The sequence below is a fragment of the Sphaerodactylus townsendi genome, linkage group LG10 (assembly GCF_021028975.2).
Source record: "Sphaerodactylus townsendi isolate TG3544 linkage group LG10, MPM_Stown_v2.3, whole genome shotgun sequence".
Classification (NCBI taxonomy): Eukaryota; Metazoa; Chordata; class Lepidosauria; order Squamata; family Sphaerodactylidae; genus Sphaerodactylus; species Sphaerodactylus townsendi.
Genome location: NC_059434.1, coordinates 21,691,361 through 21,713,927, shown reverse-complemented (window position 1 = coordinate 21,713,927; position 22,567 = coordinate 21,691,361). Strand labels below are relative to the sequence as shown.

Here is a 22,567-nt window from a genome sequence, read left to right as displayed (position 1 = left end):
AGTGCAGCAGCCAATCTCTCTTAACTCACGGACTGCAGCTCAAATGTATGCCTGCAAAAATTGATTGAAAGAGGGTTGAACAGTTTTTGTGTCTACTGCCATGGGAATGTGAGAAGCAGCAAAGTTTACAAATTGACTTTCAACGCAACAAGGCTGAAGGAAGGGATGGGGAAGCTCAATTTTGAACAACACAGGATCTTTTAAACACACCAAGGGCAAAATGCAGGCCAGGAGCTTTCCAAGGAGACCAAGCAAGGAGGACTGTCACGGCAAGGAAGCCAACAAGAAAATCTTCCGCTCATTCACGCGTTCACTGGCCTGAAACTAATTAGCTATTTTTTGTGCCATAATTCATGCATCTTATGAATCCTTGAGGCCCCCTCGAATGTTTGCTTGCAGACACACACCAAAGAGACACAAAAGGTTGTGAAGCTCTCCAGCCCAACAGGGTTGTGATGAATAGCAGTCCTTTCCGTGTTGTGAATGATTAAGCTGACCAGCAGCATAATCTCAACTCTCTGGCCCATACAGAACTGCCAAGATGCCAGAATTAAGCACACTGTGCATTAAAAGGCTTTCGGACGCTATGTGCAGCTGCCACCATATTTCTTCCATTCTCATAACAATAGCTAAGGCTCAAGAAGCTCAGCAGAATATTCCTCAGGAAAAGAGTTTAAGACCTGCTGTAGTCCCTATGCTCTTTTATTTATGTACTTCATTTATTCATCATCTTTCTCCTTAATGAGGACCCAGGACAACTTACATTGCATTCTTCTCCTCTGGTTTAGGGTCAAGAAGCTTACTGAAGGATGAAAGCCACTCAGGCGAGCAAAAATTCCAGTCCTAGTACCAAGCAACACTAGTCATTTCCCCACTTCTAAAGTGGAGGTCAATACGCACTGGTTGAGTTTGCTTCAGGACCTTTTGAGAGCGGGTTCATGGTCCACACCGCAGCTTCTGCCCCCTTGGTCCAATGAACGTGGCAGCCATGCAGCAGCCATGCAGGACTCCCAACGATCCACTCAGGGGCTGTCCTGATTGGTTGCTGCATTGTGCTGGGTGTCCTGATTGGCTGCTGCATTGTGCTGGAGCGGGAATTTTTATTTTATTTTCAAAAGAACGAATCAACATCTCCACACTTTGCCAAGGAATCCACGTCTATTTGAGCACACAATATGCGTCTTTATGCCCATGTGCGCTCAAAACGATGTGCAGACTTGGATTTCTAGTGTTAAAAATAAAAAACAAGCTGCGCACACATTGTGCACACCCCGCCATGGCCTAATTGGACGGATGGCTCTACGTCACCAGCAACGGCGGGAAACTCAAACCCGGAGTCACCCCCCAGACTTCCCCACTGCTCCGCGCTCTGCGTGGGGTTTTCCAAAAGATGCTCTTCCATCCAGGATCTGAAATACCACACGCTGAGGGGGAAAGAGAGTGGCAGAATCGGGGTGGCTGCGTTGTTGCCGCTGAGGTAGTGGGGAGTGCTGCAGGACCCCGGGTTATTTGCTGCAAGTAGCCCACAACAAATGGTGAGTGGAGAAACGACCACTATGAGAGAATACTGTAAGGCCTACCCTAAAAGGAGACTTGTTTTTGCAGAGCAATATTTTGGAGGCTCTTAGCTCAAAAGTTAACATGATACATTTTCCAATTAGGATACCATAATGGTGAAAGCAGGCGCAAGAATGGGAAAGATGCCAGTTCTCAACTTACATCAAGGATGGTTACATATGCTTAATACTTTTCCAAGGAAGTCAGTAGGATTTCTAAGTGCTTAATTTTGGCTGCATCACACCCAGTGTTTGTGATTCTGCTTCCTGTGCATCCTTTGCACAAGATGGTAGGTATAATATCTAGCATGTATTTATTGACAAAATATTTTGCCCACCTTTCAACCAAGAAAACTGTCCAGAACTAATGGTTTAAAACACTGTGAGCCATAAGTCCACACAAATTAAGTAAGCCAAGGCAAATCCTCCTCATATTGAATCAGAACATAGGTCCATACAATGATTGGTATTATCAACTCTGATGGGCACCACCTCTCAAACAGGTAAGTCTTTCATATCATCTACTAACTGAAGACTTAGCACCAGTTAAACCCCTGAAGCATCAACACAAATTGATAAAACACAACAAGATAGTCCTGTGGTGATTAAAAAGGCTGGAAAATAAAATATGGTTGACTTTACTTTTTGAACCAAATTGTCAAATAGAGGATGTTCTTGGGGAAAGAATTATCCAATTACAGCACCTCAGTGGCAAAACCCTGTTTCTCACAATCCAAAGGCCTGTTCATTCAAAATGGTTGCCTCCGTATCATCACCTCAAGGAAGTGCTACCAACATTGTGGGAAAATATAATTCTAAATGGAGTGTCCACATCATTAAAAAAACCCTAGTAATTGTTGCAGCTATCAGTTCTGATAGAGAGCTCTTTTCCATCACCTGTTCCATCTACTCATTTATACATCTATCATCAAATCTTTGCCTCATCTAACAGCAATAACAGTAGAAGAACCAGAAATTACAAAAACATGGCTCCTTTATTCTAGCTAGAGTTGAGGGGTCTGCAACCTGCGGCTGTCCAGATGTTCATGGACTACAATTCCCATCAGCCCCTGCCAGCATGGCCAATTAAACATCTGGAAAGCCACAGGTTGCAGACCCTGCTAGACTCATCCATAGAGTACTAGATCCAGTACCAGCACTGATAGAAATCTGGAAGGGGGCTGCAGTTGATGGCTGTCACAGTCACCTGAAGACTTTCACCATTTAGACATGAAAAGCTCTTAGTTGAGACCACAGAGGAGTTAAGGAGCTTTAAGGACCTAATGACATTTTAAAAACTAAAATAATTTATGGAAACAAGGCATAGTGCTTGAAAAGATGGTGAGTTCAAAGATGGGATCAAATATTAACAGAATTGGAAAGCTACTGAACATTTTAGGAGTTTATCATAATTTTTTTTTAAATGCCAATCATAAACCCTGGCTTGAGTAACATAAGGAAGAAACCATGCCTCACCTAATCCCTGGGTATCAGATAATTAATCATGGTCTTTCACTGATGTCATGTTGGCATTTCTCAAAGAAAGGTTATCTTGCCTTAGATTGATCTAATTGACACTATTTGCAATTACCTGTCAAAGTCACATATTACAGACTGTAGACTCTACCCAAACACACACCTTTCCCACCCAAACCCTGTCTTTGTTTTTTTAAGCATGGAAAAAATGGGTTATATATTTTTGAGCCAGTAGCCTGCCCTATAACAGGGACCAGAAACTGCCCCCAAATGTATTCTTCTGCTGGCTTCACCTTTGGTAGTTGCTACAGAAGCTTCCTGTTGCTGCTGGCATGTCTGTCTTCCTACTTGCTTTTGAGTTCCATTTTCAGGCTCCGTTTTCACTTTGCCTCTTGGCTTACGTGATATAAACAGTGCTTCAATGCTTGGAGTGAAGGGCTTCTACTATTAGGTGGAGTCTTATCTGGTGAAACAGATTGGTTTCCCCACTCCTACATTTCAGCCAGATGTCCTTGGGTGCAGTCACAGTTTTTCAAAACTCTCTCAGCCTCACCTACCCGACAGGGGAAGAGAATGGGAAAAGGAGTTTGTAAGCCCAGTTGAGTCTCCTTACAAGAGAGAAATAGGGGTATAAAACTCTTCTTCTCCTTCATTCCTTTTCTCCAAGTTATTCATCTCCTATGCCAATCTCTCTCTCTTTATCTGTTAAAAAATATTTTACAGTTCCATCCAAAGGGGGGGGGTTGCAAAATGGCCTGTGCGTCGTCAACACATTTGCCCTCCCCAGGGCACTTACACTGACAGAAGGGAAGATACACCGGTGGCCAGCTGACCCCCAGCTCCACCACCACAGAAAACAGATTGTCTGGGCTGCGGTGGAGATGCACTGGTGTCTCCCTTGGATGCCAGCATGGGAGAGGGCAGGCCATGGTGTTCCCAGAGCCAGAACTAACTTTAGTTGCCTCCCTTCCTGGGGCTGGTAATGCAGTGCACCGGACCTCAGATTTACACCCCACTTTCTCTGACATATGTCCTTTCAGTCCTATGGGGCTTTTCAGTGGTGGGGAGGTTTCATGGCTTTCCCCCTGTTCCCCTTGCTACCAAAAAGCTCTTTGGGAGGTGGTGGGGCAATGCCACGTTGGCATGGTGGCCCACTGCCTCTGGGTTGGGTTGGGACTGTTATTCTGTTTAAGTTTTACATCTGACTCGTTATTGTTTTGGGTGTTTTATGTAAATAGGTTTGCCCCCCAAAAAAGTTTAAAATAACTGGCATCCTTCACCTTTTAGGAGTATAAGAAAGAAAGCACTTCTGTTTCAAACTGTACTATATTAGAAGCAGCACAGTTCCTGAGGTGAAAAAAGGCGGAGGAAAATCTGACAAGCCTGCCTGCATGAGTAGTTTACCTGCCTGAATGAAAATGTGGGGGTCTGTCTCAGAAGCCAACTGGGTGGCCTTGGGCTGGTCACAGTTCTCTTTGAACTCTCTCAGCCTCATAAAGTGTTTCTTTTGGGTAAGAAAAGGAAGGAGTTTGTACCATAAAGGTAGAAAAAAGCAGGCTGTGAAAACCAATTCTCCTCCTCCTCCTCCTTGCTGTTGTCATTTGATACTTGATATCATTTGGTCTCTTTGAGCGTGCTAATTCTCCAGGTTAGATACCTATATTACTCCAACAAGACAGAAACCTGGCAGGGGATCCAAGAAGCCAATATGGGTGAAGAGGGCACTGATGATGAGCTGAGGAAGAACAAGGAAATGTTCACAAAATGCAGGCAAAGACATATCTCTAATAAGAGGGTTGCTAGGAACTGTAGGTCAACCATCAGAAGGGCCGAAGCTCGGAGCAAGTTTGAGGTTAGCCTTGAAGGCTCAGTAAAACAAGAAAAGCGTCTTCAGGTGTATGAGAAGCAAGGTAAAAGAGGCAATAGGCCCACTGTTGAGTGTAATTGGGAAAACTCTGTCAGAGAGAAAGCAGAAAGGCTTGATGGCCATTTTGGCTCAGTTTTCTCCCTGAAGAAGACAACTGGCTTATCTGGAGGTGGCGGTAGGCAAAGCATGGCATCCAGGCTGCTGGCTGACTTGACATGAACAGAGGTTCTTGAGAGGCACCTGGGTGCACTGGATGTGTACAAATCTCCTTGGCCACATGGTATGTACCCAAGAATGCTCAAAGAACTTTCTAGAGAGCTTGCAGAGCACTTGCCCATCGTCAAGACCTCTCAGAGGATGAGAGATGTGCCACAAGACTTGAGGAGAGTGCACATTATCCAAAAAAGGGAATAGAGATGACCCAAAAAACCACAGGCCAGTCAGTCTCACCTCTGTCCCAAGGAAGATACTGGAACACACTTTCAAGGAGTCTAGCTCAGTGACGAAGGGAGGAAGAACTGGGCCCGGGACATAAGCTGCCCACATGCCACTCCCGCCCCTGCTCTGCCCTGTCCCTGAAACACCCCAAAATGCCCAAGGTCACACCCCCGACACATGATGGAAATGGCGGTGCCCGGGACAAGCTGCCCTGGATGTCCCCACTGCTGCTACACATCTGGTCAAGCTACAAACTTCTAAAGAACAACTTGGTGATCCAGAAACGTCTGAATAGATTTGTCCGTAATAAGTCCTGCCAGGCCAACCTAATTTCCTTCTTTGCTTGTGATGAGCTTAGTGCACCATAGGAATGCTGTCAACAATAACACCAAATTGAGAGGAGTGGCAATACTGTGGAAAATAGAGACAGAATTCAACAAGATCTGAGTACACTGGAAAGGTGGGTGGATGTGAACAAGATGCAATTCAACGAGGACAAGTGCAGAGTTCTACATCTAGGAAATAAACATGAAAAGCATGCATACTGGATAGGGCCGTGGTGGCAAACTTATGGCACTCCAGATGTTCATGGACTACAATTCCCATCAGCCCCTGCCAGCATGGCCAATTGGAGTGCCATAGGTTTGCCACCACTGGGATAGGGGATACACTTCTGCAAATCACTGTGTGTGAACAAGGTCTAGAAGTATGGATGCACCATAAGCGGAATATTAGCACTCAGTATGATGTAGTGACAAAAACCAATGCTGTCTTGGGGTGTACCAATAAAGGCATAACATCCAGATCACAAGGTGTCAGAGTCCCTTTTTACACCGCATTGATCAGGTTGCACCTGGAATACTGTGTGCAGTTCTGGAGGCAGATGTGGACAGAATGGAGCAGATGCAGACGAGATCGACAAGAATAACTAGGGACCTGGAGACCCAGCCCTATGAGGAAAGGCTGAGGGACTCAGGAATATTTTGTCTGGAGAAGAGGAGGTTGAGGTTTAAGCGTTTGGAAGGCTGTCACTTACAGGAGGGCAGGAAGCTAATCCTGTTGGCAGTGAATGATAGAATCCACAATAATAGGTATAAATTATGGGCAGAAAGGTACTGGCTGGACATTAGGGGAAAATGTATGGTGAGAGTAGTTCTGCGGTGGAATCGAGGACTTAAGGAGACGGTCACTCCGCCTCATTGGCAGTCTGGCAGCAGCAGTTGGACAATCACATGCCTGGGATACTGTCGTCCGATCCTGCACTGAACAGGGGGCTAGCCTAGATGGCTTGTTCAATCCCTTCCAAGTCTATGAGTCAAAAATCCCTTGTAGCCATTGCATATGTCACTCATGAGACTGGGAGCATTCCTTTAAACTAGATGCAGAATCTAGGCCAGCAGCCCCATCAGCACAATAGCAGCAAAGAGATATTTTTCTTCCTTATGCTATCTGGTGGGTTTAAACTGGAAAGCAGGGCCCGTTTTCAGGACATTTAAGATGTGTTTCTGTGTTTGCCTTTTGGCTGCATCCTTGAAACTGCCGAATGTAACCTGGTGAGGTGTGGCTCTTTTAATTTAGTAGAAAAGGCTCCCATTTGGTTACTGCCCCATAGGGCCACTAGTAGCCAGGACAGGGTCAAACTGAGCTACAATAATGCGGGGGGGGGGGGGGGGCTCAACTTGGAGCTGGCCAGCCCTGATGAGGACAATTGGCATAGCCAGGTGGGGTAGTTCATAGCCAGGTGGAAGTAATGCGGAACAAATTCCCCTAGTCATTCTCATTGGCCTGGTCTAAGGGGCCATTCAGCTTGACTTGATCCAGTGCTGTTAACCACGCCGTCCCTGAGATAACTTTTAACTGCCCTGGTCCTTCCAGATCAAATCAGCCTGTGCTTAAATCAACCGCAGCGTCTTTTAAGTCTTCCGCTATCAAAATTCATACAGAACTTTAAAAGCAGTAAAGCGAAGATGCTCAGCTGCGCTTTTCAGTCTCAGCTGTGCTTTTCAGTCTCTGACATACCGCCTGCATAATTTAAAAGTGGTTAGGGAATGGATGTTGCCATTTGCTGATCAAGCTACATATGGATAAAAGGGCGATTTCTATTTGCAAGTAGTGGGTGCGACTTCTGGGGCCAGTTATTTGGATCAACAGAAACAGGCTATGAACATGCGACCTCCCGTAAAGATCTCAGGCATGCCAACAGGTGAAACCTAAGACTGTGCCACTGACCATATATTCACCCCTATCTACCCTCCCTTTCTGTGACTGGCTTTCCTTAGAGTAAGCCCCACTGGAATGACCAGAGAAGAATATGAGTAGACCTGCTCAGGGAAGAACCTTGCCCACCAGCCTTCCTGAGGCAAAGTTTTCCTTGGGTGAGAACCCACCCCCCAAGAGACCAAGAAGCAGCGCCTGCAACTGGCTCCCTCCGACCCTGGGCAAACCCCCTCCCCAAAGGACAGAGCCAGAGCTGGGTTCTGCCATCGTCTCCCTCCCCTCTCAAGAAACACTCGCGCCAAGTTTTTTCCTCCCCTCCTTGCTGAGAAGCGACCCACCCCTCCGCCAGACTTGATTGGTCGGCTGGCTAATTTCTAGCGCGGCCCCCCCGCCGCCGATTGGCTGGCCCGGCTTTGACGGCTCGGTTCGGCAGGCGCGGCTACCTGTTTGATGCGCTGTCCTCAAGTCCTGCCGCGGCTCGTCCAGCGGCTGGAGGGCAGGTGAAAGAAGAGGGCGTCCCTCCAGCGCCTGGCATGGGGTGGTGGCGGTGCCTCTCGTTGCCGCTGCCCCTCTGGAGCCCCCGCAGCCGCGCTAGGCTCCTGCTGCTGCTGTTGACGGTGCGCCTGGGGAACTGGTGAGTGGCACCGGGGGAGTAGGGGCGAGGGTACCAGAAGTGGCTGCTGGCAGGGAGGGAGGCTGTTCCTGGCTAGTGAAGGGTCTCGGGGGGCTGACTCCAGGGACTCGTGAAGCTGCCTCGGAGTGGATCAGACCGGAGTGGATCAGACCTCTGGTCCATCTTGGTCAGTATCGCCTGCTCAGGCTGGCAGCGGCTCTCCAGGTAGAGTCTTTCCCATCCCCGACTTGCCTGCTCCCTTGAAAGGGAGATTCCTTGGGGTTTGAATCTGTTTAGGACCTTTTGCATGCCAAGCGGATGCTCTACCACCGAGCCACAATCCCTCCCCGCTAGGTTTGCACCCTGCTCCGCAAAGGCACGCCTTTCTCCCTCTTTGGGTGTATGTTTCCCTACTCCTTACTATTTCTGGGGCTCAGTGGGGCAGGAAAGGGGAATGGCTTCTAACTGCGAAATAGTGTTGTGGCGGCGGCTGCCTCGATCGGGTGCCAACTTTGCTACTTTTCGGCCCGGTCTACTCGGGAGTAGACCGTCGGGAGTTCCACGAAGCGCGCTCTGGAAAGCAGCTCCGCATGCCGATCATTGCCCAGGCTGCGGTGCTTTCCGGAGTTGCTTCTTCCCAAGAAACCTGCCTGCAGCTGAAGGTGGGGAAGCTCAAAGTTGGTAGGGTGGGCTTACTGAGCAAATTCCTCCGATGTCTGTGTTTCCTGGGGGGAAGTTACTTTTGAGTAAAGTGTTGGCAGGGCTGCCCTCCCTAGACGCGTTTGGAAGCAAACCTTACTGGATTCCGGATTAGCCCCGCATTAAGCTGTTGCATGTGAAGGAAGCAAACTTTCTCTCTGCACGAGGTTGTGAAGAAGCAACAGAAGTGGTTGCAATGTCTATTTATTGATCATCCACCCTCATCCTGTGCACGTTTACTCGGAGGAAATGCCAGCTGAGCCTCCTTATTCTTGAGTCTGCAATTCTAAGACATTTAGAGTAAACGTTTGCTCATGCATGTGGTCCGGGTCAAGGGGACTTGCTCTGCGGCACTCCCTAGACATGTTTATTCAGAAATGTGCCATCAAAAACACCGGAATGCATTTAGGAGTATACAGCTCTTTTTAAAAGGATGAGGTTTACCACAGGTATTAGGCAATATGCCGTATTGTATTTAGAGGGATTTTCTGTACATCTACTTTGATCTTTAAGTGTATGAAAGAAAATGCCTAAGTAAATCCTACAGGGAGCAACTGAATGTTCTTTGCCAGGTGACTAGGTTTAGGATGAGGTAAAGAAATGAGTTATTTCCCCCTCACTGGAGATCTTTTTATGGGCTCTGTCCTGTGTGTAATGACATGTCTGTCTACCATGGAGGGGAGTGTCCTGTTAGGAATTTTCTTACAACTTTTTTTTTTTGGGGGGGGGGGTCGGCGAATAACACAAGTTATTAGAAAATCTGTACTCTGGCTTCCATAATTCTAGCTGGCACACCTGATGGAGAAACAGCTAGCTATGGGCATGTTTGTACAAATCATCTTCAGCTGATCTCTCCAAACAAGCAACCTGTTGCCCGAAAAGGATGCTTGCTTGCAGAGCATGTGGCTGAATAAGTCTGAGCTTCGGAAGTGGACTAGACACCTAATTCCTACAACAATCCCCTCCCTTTCTGCCATTCTTTACAACAGTAAAGAAACCCCTTACTTGTAGTGAAACTGAATTGACAGCTGTTTATGTGGGCTGTCTGTATTCCTCCTCCCACGGTTCTTAAATTGTGCCTGCAGCTTAACACAGGTTCCCGAACAGGTGCCACTGGAAAAAAAACCTATCCCTTTGCACACCTGTGCGGATGTCCTACAGAGGTTTTGGAAAGCTTGCTGAACTAGTAAGTGCCGTGCAAGATCGAAGCTGACCTTGGGGAAAGCTGCTGTTTCCTTATTAGTGTGAATGTGTAGGTATTGGTAGAAGGTTTCAGCAAGAAAGAAATGGAATCAGTTATACTTTTCCACCCCTTTTGTGATCCTTAGGTAACGCGCACTGCTCCCCAAGCGTGTTTTTCTTAAAGACATTAAGCTGATGTACAAGTCTAACAGTTGAGCATGTCTGCTCTTTTAGATGAGGAAGAGCAAATTATCATTTTGGGGATGGGGTGGGCCGTGGAAGATGGGTTCTAGCCAGAGTGGTAACAAAAATGTATTTAAATATGCTATATTTGACGTTCTCTATTCTGGGCCATCGTTATCCATCTCTGTGAAGGGTGCTGATCTTAAACATATCTCTCAGCTTTCGAAGGATGCTACAGGAACCCAGCAAGAAATGCCACGGATTGTTCTTTTCTTACATGTGTAGCATACTCTGGATTTTCTTAGAGTGTGGGGTGGGGGTGGGGGATAGCAACGTTTTCTCTTTCCAAGGCATTGGTAGAATTTATACCAACAGAGCAGTGTGCTGCATGTGAATTATTCTTAATGAACACATTGCATTGTAGGTATTACAGAAAATCAAGTGGATTGAATGTGGGAGGGGGAAATTGCTCTGCTTGCTCATTTAGCTGGTTGCTCATTTAGCTGGTTGAAAGACTGTTGGGAAAGCAAGAACTGGCAAGGAAGTGTACTTGAAAACTTTGGGGTGAGACAAACCATTAGTGTCGTGTGTTTAGTGAAGATTTAAACTGACATATGCTAGAGAATTGTTTCTAATTGCAGACATGTTTTGTTAAGAGGTTTAGATGTAATTATTTTTACATTAGAAAACAATTACATTTGGAGGGGGGGAATAATCTGATGTATGATTTTTTTTTGTTCCAGACTGAACTTCTGTAGTTGACTGTTCAGTATAAACACTTGCACCTGAATTAGCTGGCTTGGCTGAAGGTTTTATTATTATTATTATTCAGAGGATAATGACAAATGTTAGCAAGTTAACTGTGAGCTTGTTCTGGTTAGTTGAGTGGTCATAGGGCTTTCCCCACTATGGAAGGGAGCTAAGGTCGACTCGGTTCCCTTCAGTGGAGGGCGATTCCAGGCTGTCCCCACAGCAACTGAGTTGGCCCCCTGGAACTGAGCTAAGTGGGCGGGATCATCTTGGTGCCTGTTTCGCTCCTCGATCGTGATTGGCGCTTGTGTTATGGCGGGAAACGGGAGCGTTCTTTTTTTTCCCAGTTTTTACAGTTACATGTACTTTCTGCCCGCCACAACTCTCCCATTCTGCGCATGCCACAAAAGCATCATTGGTTGAATGGATGAGGTGTCATTTCAATGCTTCCCCACTTCGAAGCTTCGAAGCGGTATTGACCTTGTTCCGGCAGAAAAGTGTAGTTCATAACTGCAACAAGGATGTCGCAGTTCTGAGGGAGGGGGGAACTGAGACAAAACAATGTTGAGCTCTGTGGCAGTGGGGATTCACTGAGGCGAACCTAGGTAGAAACCAGTTCAACTTTGTCAGTGGGGAAAGCCCCCATGTCTCACTGAATTCTAACCTCTAAGCCTAGTGTTTGTTTATTGCAAACCAATGGCCAGGGAGCAGTGCTTGGGCATATTGAGGTACACTAATAACAATTCATTGAGCTGAAAGGAGTTTAGAGTAGCTTTCTTCTCTCTTGTGAACCAGCATGGTGTAGTGGTTATGTAGCAGGTGGGCTCTAATCTGGAGAACTGGGTTTGATTTCCCACTCCTCCCCATGAGCAGCAGACTCTTATTTGCAGAACTGGATTTGTTTCTCTGCTTCCACACACAAAGCCTACTAGGTGATCACAAAGCCTACTAGTCACAGTTCATTCAGAACTCTCTCAGTCCCACCCACCTCACAAGGTGTCCTTTGTGGGGAGAAGAAGAGAAGGAGTTTGTAAGCCGCTTTGAGACTCCTTATGGTTGAGAAAAGAGGGATATAAATCCAAATGCTGTTTCTTCTTTCTTTCCTCTCTCTGTCAGAGGCAGCTTTTCTCTCATGCTAGTGTACACTACATTGCTGTGGTTCTCAACATGATGCTTCTGAACAACATAGTTCCTGTTGAAGTGTTTCCTGGCACCCTGGACTTTCCCCCCACAGAGCATCTCTTTCCTCAAAGCAAAAACCCAGTTCTTCATTACAGCCCCAAAAGGCATCACATTTGTACCAGCAGGCGTATCCTCTGGAAGCAGGTAGCTTTAATCATAGGCTTGACACTGACTAACATTGGGGGAAACTTCCCTACATTTGTAATTGAACTTGGACCCAGTGGTAGGCATTTTGTTACACCCATTACTGTGCTCAGAACTCTGATAGTGTCCATGGAGTTGACACGACACAATCCATTGCTATATTCTTTCAAAGGGCAGAGATGGATTTTAATGAAGTGGCAAGGAGATACAATCCCCCCGAATTCCTGTCTCCAGCAGATGATTCAGAATATACCTAAGAACATAAGAACAAGCCAGCTGGATCAGACCAGAGTCCATCTAGTCCAGCTCTCTGCTACTCGCAGTGGCCCACCAGGTGCCTTTGGGAGCTCACATGCAGGATGTGAAAGCAAGGGCCTTCTGCCGCTGTTGCTCCCAAGCACCTGGACTGTTAAGGCATTTGCAATCTCAGATCAAAGAGGTTCAAGATTGGTAGCCATAGATCGACTTCTCCTCCATAAATCTGTCCAAGCCCCTTTTAAAGCTATCCAGGTGAGTGGCCATCACCACCTCCTGTGGCAGCATATTCCAAACACCAATCACACATTGCATGAAGAAGTGTACCTCCTGAGTACCACAATACACCATAGAGTATGTCTATGGCAGGGGTCTGAAACCTGCGGCGCTCCAGATGTTCATGGACTACAATTCCCATCAGCTTCAATTGGCCATGCTGGCAGGGGCTGATGGGAATTGTAGTCCATGAACATCTGGAGAGCCGCAGGTTGCAGACTCCTGGTCTATGGTGTATTGCCCTGCATAAAAACAAGGGGTCTGCAAAAAAAAGGAAAAAAAACCTGGCAAAATTTCGACTGGGATCTAAAGGAACCTGAATTTTTTAAAAAATCCCAGATATTTCTGAATCTCCATATTGGAAAATCCATGATTCCTGAATAAATTAGGTCCATTAGATCCACATCTCAATATTATCATATCATCTTTACTCTCCATCTCTCCTTCTTACCTGAACTCCAGCAGTGGGGGTGGGTGCCTCTAAGTCCCACATGTAACCCAGAAGCTGTGGGGGTGGAGCTCTGAGCCTGTCCTGGCCTCTGAGTTTCATATGAAACTTGGAGGTTGCAGAAGTGGAACTCTGCACCCGTCCTGGCCACCAAGTCCCATATGGAACCCAGAGGCCATTGCAATGGAGCACTCCACAGAGCTGCAAGTTCATCTCTAAAGTTCATACCCTTCCATCCAAGGCATCCTCCCTGCCAGTTTGCAGACAGGCAGTGCCCCTCTTTGAGACAAAGTTACTTCTTGCAGAGCAGAAGGCTTGGATGTGTCTTGTCTTCTTTTCTTGGCTGCCCAAGTGATGAGCTTGTGTATAGGTAAAGATCGTCTTCTGTGGAAGCCCTGCGGCATTAATGACCCATGGGATGACATCATATCATGTTTACTAGGCAAACCATGGCCTTTTCCATACAACTCATGTACCCCATATTGAAAACATTTTGGGTCCCACTGTTGATGTGTATCTGCACTTGCCTTCTCAAAACAATTCACAGCTGGTGCTTTTTTCTTCAAGTTTTGGCTTATTTGTTGAAGTGATGCTCTCCTAGTGCATTGCTTTGTTGATGCCTAGAAGATGATTGGTCTGATCTTTGGTTTGTAGGGTGGGAACACTTACAAGCTAGTTTGGCTGGACAGTGTTCATGTCAGGAACACATTTGAGCTGCACAGTTCTCTTCCATGTAGACGGTGAGTTGATCAAATCAAAACGTTTTCTGTAAGTACTGAATACTAAAAACTGGCATATTTTAAAAATTAGTGTGATTTGGTTCAGATCAGTGTGGTATTTAACAATAAGATCTTACGTCTAGAGGAGGAATTGTGAACTGCGAAATTTTAAACATCTGTTACCATCCTCAGCTTTACTCAATTTTGTTTAAACAACTCTTCTATATTCCCCCAATTGTGAGGATGGAGGATTGGGAAGGACCTCACAAGTGGAAAACCTAGAGCCACTCTTCATCGAAATCTGTCACTGTTTCAGATCTTGATCTAGACCGGTTTGAACAATGGCGCAGGATGATTGGTTTTAGAGTTGCTCTGAGATCCAAAGTTCCTCCTTGCAGTTCCAAAGAGAGCCACATATCTCTCTGGAGCAAGGAGAGACCAGGAGAAATCCTCATATTCTTCTCAGGCAATCTCCCCTGACTGGGAAAGAAACTCAAACTGGAGAGACCAATGGGGGTGGAGATGTCGGAGCTCACGGCGTCACCATCATTCCCAGCTGGAGCTGCCTGCCCCCTTCTTCTAGGAGGACTGTATCCAAGCCATCATACCTCTTGTTGATGGGATGAAGATGAAAAAAAAAGAAAATTAAAAGAGGTGTCTAAAACCTGTTGCAGATAATTCCAGAAAGAATCAGAAGAACTCCCTGAAAGTATGGAAGATATGGAAAACTTGAAAGGTTTTAAAAAATGTAAAAAATACTAACCGAAGGGAGATTCTTTGAATTCAAAACGTTGGAGAGCGAGTGTTGCTTTGCAACTGCATAACAAAACTTATCTAATGGTTTCTGGAGCTGGCAGTTTACCAGAGTAAGTCTGGGAAAGAAATGCTAATTAGAAAGGGGCATTCCATAAGAGAGGAAGGCCAGAGTGGTTCCAGAGTTAGGTTACCACTGATTGTGGGTGACTGTTGCATAGTGCAGCCACCTAGTGTCCATTAGTGATGTAAGCGATATAATGGCCACAACCAGAAAAGGCTTGGCTTGGTTGGAGATAATGCAGCTATCTGGAAATGTGAAAGCTATGTCTGCTAATATACAGACTTTGCAGTCTAAAATAGACTCTTTAAAAAGCAGCATTGGAAATATTCCAAGAAAAGAATTGGGAAATATCCCAGCAACAATGGCTGAACTTTTGAAGGAGTTTAAAGAAATAAAGTCTGATCTAAAAAAATTGTACAGCTGGGAGAAGACTTAAAAATAACAAAGGAGGAGGTCAAAGGTTTGGAAAAAAAGTACTGACTTTGTCCAATAAAACTTAAAGTTCATAATCAGGTTGTATATCAGACCAGAGAGAAAGCCTTAACGCTGATATGGATTCCAGAACAGGATTCTTCAAAAGAAAACTGCCTCAGTACTGCCCCAATTATTTGAAGATGGAAGAGGAAGTGATGGCTGCAAAGACTGAAAAGTCTACAGCGTTAACTCAGAAAATCCAAAATCAGAGATTTTGCAGAGATATTGTCATTTTTCTTTGCAAAAGAAAGTGCTGATCACATATTACTCACTCATCAGAAATCACTATTAAAGATAAAGATGTCTTCATGATGAAGGAAATACCATTGAGAGTCTTAACAAAAAGAAAAGACTATGCTTTTCAAGCTGACGCTCTAAGAAAGAAACAGATAAGATTTACTTAACATAAATGGGAGGACCTTTTTACATACAAAGGACAGCAACAGAGACTCACTTCTACAAGTGCTAAAGATTTTTTTCAAGAAGAACAATAAGGATTTTACTTAAAAATATCTAGCTGTTGAATTATTGAAATATTTTGATGAAAGATGATAAAATAGATTAAAATGTTAAGTATTGATGTTCACAGAGAAATGTTAAATGTCAATTTTAACTGTATACATTTGTGGGAGAGATGTTGAAGGTGGGATGAAGGATTTTCATGTATAAGTCTTCAATTTTTGAACTAAGGGAGATAAGGTTATAATACAGTCTGCATTTACTTTGCTATTTTTTAGAAATTAAATTTGGTTTAAAGTACTTACTAAAATCTTAAAGCGTTCTGGTTTTGATATGTAGGGAAAGTTTATTATATTATGGATAACTTCAACAATGGGCGATGGGCAGAAAGTCCAAATAGTTACTTGAAAGTTTTTCACCTATATTGTCTTTATAGTGTGGAGTGACTGGATCACTATTGTGTAATAGTTGTGATTAGTTTTGTTGTTGTTGCTATAAAATCAGTAAAAATAAATACCTTGATCCCATTATTCCAATGCAGTGATTGGGCTTTCTAGATGGAAAAGATTAGTAATGTTGCACCAACTGGCAATTTGGAGATTTTCATTTCTAATCCTCTCCAAGTTTCCAAGAAACAGCCCCAGAACCTAGTCTGAAAGCCATTGCTTTGTACCTAGACAGTGAGTTGTGACTGTGCAAATACTTGCTTTTAAATACATGGTGGAACGGCAACTTGTATAATATTTATTATGCCAACTCTCAAGTGCCTTTCTTTGTGAGGGATATCCTGCATATGTTGAAACCTTGAAGGTGTGTTGGCAGGCAGTTCTGTGACAACAGCTGTGCAGTGTGACAGACACCTGCTGTAGCAACTGAAGGTTTGCATCTACCAACCAGAGGACAAATTAAAAATGTTTGGCGCTGTTTGCTAAGGATTCAATTTTATATGGGATAAAACAGGAGAACTGGCTTTTATGTCTTATTTACCATCAAGTGCTCTAAGCCCTGGAACTGAATACTTTGTAGACTTCTAGATTTCCCCACCAGCCTCTTAGCCATAAGGCTGCAGTTAAGTTATGTCTGTACACATGGCTGAGTTGACGCTCTCTTTAAGGCAATGAAACAAACAAGCAGATGACATTCTTTCTTCTCTGCCAACATGCATCTGCAACAGGATCAATAATTGTGCCCATATTTCAGTACAATTTTAAATTTGTGTGCATCTAATATCCATCTGCCTTTTTTTTGTACAGGCATAAATGTGTAGTAGACAAGCAGAAGAGAAGTTTGGCTTTATCCCTCTTTTCTCAACCACAGGGAATCTTAAAAAGACTTAATAATTCCTTTCGTTCCTCTCCCCACAACAGACACCTTGTGAAGTAGGTGGGGCTGAGAGAGTTCTGAGAGAACGGTCATTAGTCCAAGATCACCCAAAAGGTTTCATGTGAATGAGCAGGTGGAAAAGGCCATTTTACCAGAAAAGTGTCCACTGCTCTTAACCACTGTACAACACTGGCTATTCATAATCTTGCATAAAGGTACAAAATGTTTTGCAAAACCACCAGTGTGGTGTAGTGGTTAAGAGCAGGTGGACTCTAATCTGGAAAACTAGGTTTGATTCCCCACTGCTCCACCAGAGTGAACCAGGTGTGTTTCCACACGCCTACATTCCGCACTCCTACATCCTATATTCCGCACTCCTACATTCCTGCTGGGTGATTTTGGGTTAGTCACAGCTCTTCGGAGCTCTCTCAGCCCCACCTACCCCACAAGGTGACTGTTGTCAGGAGACGAAGAGATAGGAGCTTGTAGGCCACCTTGAGAAAGGTGGGATATAAATCCAAAGTTGTTGTTGTTGTTGTTGTTATTCTCCTCCTCCTCCATTTTTTGCAGGCACCAGAGGCTGTTGGGAACCAATTTTCTGGAACTGCGATCTTCCATAAGCAAAGTGGGTTTGCTTGCCATTTTGATGCGTTTTGCTTGTTACCATCAATTTGCATTGGGGGGGGGGGGCGTGGGGTATAATATCATTAGGTTGGGGATGAAATGAAGACCCCTTCCACACACGCAAAATAATGCATTTTCAAACCACTTTCACAACTGTTTGCAAGTGGATTTTGCTATTCTGCACAGCTTCAAAGAGCACTGAAAGCAGTTTGAAAGTGCATTATTCTGCAGGTGCGGAATGAGCCGAAGGAAAAAAATTAGAATCCACTCTTTCCCAAAACAACCACTACAGCCATAGTTTATAGCCTTAAGTCTTCAGCTGAAGATTTCAGCTGAAGCTGAAGACTAGGTACTACCAGAAGTCTCTGTTGGTGCACTTAGGCATTGTTCAGGCAAAACTTCAGCTTCTTTCTGAATAGGGAAGAGAGTATTCTGCAACAGTGGAATGTTTGGCTTCTGTAGTTTAAATGATGGGTAACAATAGCACAGACACATACATCAAAATGACTAAATGAATAAAGATCTCCAGCCTTGCATATCATACCATCCTCTGTTTTCTGTGAAAAGGATGGGAAAGAACATGCATTTTAAACAGCAGATGTTAGCCCATCACTTAATGTATTATTTGGAAGGCACAAAGATAGCAAAGAAAATTAAGAGCTTGAGGAGGGGCAGGCGGGTCTAGATCGGATGTGATGGAATTGGAAACTAATGGAAGAAAGGAGCCTGATTGGACTTCTTTCTTGTTCTGAAAAACCCGAGTCAGCTTTTTTAACATAAAAGTTAAAAACTAGTCTTATTAGGAAAACAATTAGTGAATTCTCCTGATTTAAATGCAGAGCTTCTGCTGTACATTGTCCAGAGCCCTTCGGGGGTGGGCGGATTATTATTATTGTTGTTGTTGTTGTTGTTGTTGTTGATTCACAGCTGCCAGATCTTTAGCTGGTTGTTGGCCTTCATTACAATTCGAGCCTCACCCAGAGGCCTAGGAAGTTGTAATGTATTGGTGTAGTATTCTTGCGGATCCCAGCAGGGCTGCCTGTTGTTGTTACTATTGTTACTATTGTTACCATTGTTACTATTGTTATTATTATTATTATATGCCAAATGTTATTCCTCTGAAAACAAAATTAAGACGAATTTTAAGGAGTTCTACACTTTATGTAAGGGAGCCTCCCTGAGACCGTGGTGATGGGCAGGGAATAAATATAAATAAATAGGAACTGCTGGAAGGGGAGAAATTGCCCCCTTCCTACAAGAACTTAAACTTCTAATTTGCAGAGGGAGCATGAAACCAGGAGCTATGAGCCTTGCCTTGGGTTACTTGGTCTCCAGGAGAGGGGAATGAATTTGTTCTTAAGCAATCAGAGTACACAGATAAGAAGAGCTAAATTATGCTCCCTCTACATGACCTTTCTTTCAGAATCTTTATTACAGCTTACCTATGATACCATCAGTCAGCGCCGGAGTAAGATGTGGGTTGAAGCAGAATTAGGTTCCTCTGACCCACATGTTCCAGTTAAGTTTGAATACAGTCCCCCATGTTGAGTCTCTGAGTCCCGGCACTGCCCAGGGTGCTGCTCCCCAGGGTCTGGGGCGCCCTTCCTCCAGCCTCAGCAGGATGTCTGGGTTCAGCTGCACTTCAGTGACCTTTTCCCAAGGCGAGCAGGTCCACAGTTGGGCCACAGCTACATGGGAGCATCCTCCCTGGCTGTCCAGGTCCTTGTCCAGTGGTGGTGTCAGGACGGCAACTCCCAACATGCACCCGTTCCCGCCTTTTTCCAAAAAGTGTGGGAAAACGAACTGAGAAGCTACATTCCACCGGAGCGTCAGAACCAATGGGAGACCAGGAGCTGGGAGGAGGGGAAAGCTGATTGGTTGCTGTCTGTTTTTGTAAATAGTTTAAATACTGGAACTGAGGACAGAAATTCTCAGTTCCAGCACCCTGTACCTCAGGCGACATGAGTCAATAAAGTTCTTCTTTTTAAAGCTGCTTTGTTTGAGTGTGTTCAGCCTTACAGGTGGGACTCTATTCACTTATCTATCGGTTCACCCCCGCCATGACCCCCCGCTGCCCACTTACCTGGCTGCTGCGGAGGAATGTGGCTGGCCCAACCAGGGCCTTTTTCTCCATCTACTCACCTTTTCCATATTGGGCCTCCGGGGGGAGGTGAGGGAAGGTGGCAGCTGCGGCTTGGCTTCTTTTACTAGCCGGCTGTTGGAGGTGGCCAACCTTGGAGCAGGCTGCGTTCCTGGGGGCCAACTGTGCGGCCCAGGGGGCCTTTCTCCGGCATTAGCCTGGAGGCCAGGGTGGGCAGCAGCCTCCAGAGGCCCCTGGGGGGGGGGCTGGCCAGCCACTGAGTGGGCCTTGCCCCTCTGGGCCGGTGGTGCAGCCTTGGGAGGAGGCCTGCTGGTGCCTTTTGTTTTAATACAATCCACACTGTCATTTATGATCTCTTCTCTTCCATGCTACTTGTCAGGATTAGATTACATCTATCCCACATGATGTGGGGACTCAAACATATTGACAGAATGTTTACACTTTGTAAATTATGATACATGCTTTTGACAGTTGTTTGCGAGGGCAAAAGAACATGAAAGGCACAGAGTTTGTTTTGCGCTTTTTAATTCTTATGTATTTTTAATAGTTTTAAACAGAGCAGAATGAAAAAGAGTAAAAAATAAGAAAAAAGAATTAACATGTCCTACCAAATTGCGATTACCTACATTCTGAAACAAATATATATATATACACACACATGCATATGCACATATAATATATTAAATAGTGATATAATAAGCAATAGACTATAAATGATGATAACAATTACGAGCAATAAATGACAGTAAAATAAAGGGCAAGAAATAGCAATTATTCTAATATTCTTGATGGAAATCATAAAATACTCGATAGGATACTTACTAGACCCAATGCTGATGTTAAACAATATTGTAAAGTAAATTATAATGAAACAAAAGAGAAACTTCCAGTGATGATTGTTATTCATTTCTTAAAAAATACTTCCCAGGTATTACATTGAATCCATTTATTAGGATTGTGTTAAAACAAAAAGAGTAATTTCCAGTGGCAGGGAATAAGCTTGGTCACAAAAATAATGTTAAGGTATCCCACAGAATACTAGTGAAAATAGTAAATTAGATTTGCAGATGAAAAATGTTCAAGGCACAGTGATAAAATACCTTGACTGGTAGGCAGGTGAAATACACACCGCCTGCTATATCGCACATATTATATGGACACCCAGTGAAGTGATTCAAGAATGAAGAATTCAAATGCCAGGTCCCTTGGAACTAGGACAGGGGTTGACAGCCTTTCATAACTAAACAGCCATTCTCCATTAATGTAATTGTGAGGATATAATATTGATCAAATTGCTAAAGATCATCATGTCACATCTACAGTTGCTGTTGGAGACTAGGTATCATCAATGTGAGATTTGCCTTGTGGTGTTCCAGTTGTCTCAGATTTATCCACTTATACTATCCAGTCTCTATGTAGTGCCTTTGGGGAAATCATTCATTGTTTTCTAGTGGCCTGTCTGCGATATGTTAATGGCAACTGAACTTGCTCTATATTTCTTATCCAGTTGCCAGATGATGCTGTAGAAGTCCTGGGCCTTACTGTTCTGGTTTAATAGTGAAGGGTGAACAAGCTGAAAATGAATCCTGACAGCATGGAGGTAACGTTGTTTGGGAAGGCTGAGGTCTTGAAGGATGTTGTGCTTCCCACTTTTAATGGCGTCCAGCTAGCCCTTACTGCTGGGGACATTCTGGAAGACTGTACTGGTAAAAAAAACTGTAGCAGCTTGTTTGCTTACAGGAATTGGTCATAGTGAACACATTCATTGTAAAGTAATGACTCTAGATACTAGTCTGCTTCAGTGGTGGGATCCAAAAAATTTAGTAACAGGTTCCCATAGTGGTGGGATTCAAACAGTGGCATAGCGCCAATGGTGCTGGGAGGGCACGACGGGGCATGGCCGGTCATTCCAAGGGCAAAGCATTGCTGGGCGGGGCTGTGGCAAGGATGTAGCCGCTGCTACCGGGTCCCATGGAACAAATGCATCGTAGAGAAGCAGGCTGCCACACTACGCCGCTGTGTACATTCCTAATAGGACTGTTTTCAAGTTCTTTCAAGCGCTTTTACTGCTGAGGGGAGCGGGCATGGAGGGACTAAGGCAAAAATCACGTGGCAAAATCACCAATTAGTAACCCCCTCTCGGCACACACAAATAATTAGTAACCTACTCTCGGGAACCTGTGAGAACCTGCTGGATCCCACCTCTGGGACTCTGCTTCCAGGTGAAATTCCAAGTGCTAATTCTAACCTTTGAAACCTTTCATGATCTTGGGCCTGCATGTCAGAAGGACTGCCTTCCTTGATAGGAACCTGAACATCAGCTTGGAACAACAGTGGTTGTACATCTTCTACATTAAATTCTGTTTTCCTGTTCATCACTTCTATATGAAATACCTCACTACATGATAGATGTAAATTCTCCTTTTCATTTTTTTTTTGAAGGTATGGAAGACAATTTGGTTTCAAAGGGCTTGTGTGAATTGCTAATTGATGTCTCGTTGATGTGTAGCTGGTTTTAGTTTTCCATATATGTGACTGTATCTTAGAGCAACCTTATTCTCAGTGGTGGGATTCAAATAATTTAACAACCAGTTCTGGTGGTGAGATTCAAATAATTTAACAACTGGTTGTTTACAAGCACCATTTTAACAACCGGTTCTGCCGAAGCGGTGCAAACCTGCTGAATCCCATCACTGCTTATTCTTATTTGTTGCTATTTGAGGATAGTTTATGGCTGTGTTTTGTAAGTTGCTGAGCTACTGGG

General features: G+C 44.6%; 1 protein-coding gene across 3 annotated transcripts in view; it reads left to right on the top strand.

Annotated features, from left to right (window-relative positions):
- Window positions 1-8,017: 8,017 nt before the first annotated feature.
- GABRG1 (gamma-aminobutyric acid type A receptor subunit gamma1) overlaps window positions 8,018-22,567 on the top strand; it is a 130,375-nt gene continuing 115,825 nt past the window's right edge. For all 3 annotated transcript variants that reach the window (XM_048509621.1, XM_048509622.1, XM_048509620.1), the window contains exon 1: window positions 8,018-8,188. In XM_048509621.1, coding sequence (XP_048365578.1) covers window positions 8,088-8,188 — 101 coding nt within the window. In that variant the 5' untranslated portion in view covers window positions 8,018-8,087. The remainder of the gene's footprint in view (window positions 8,189-22,567) is intronic.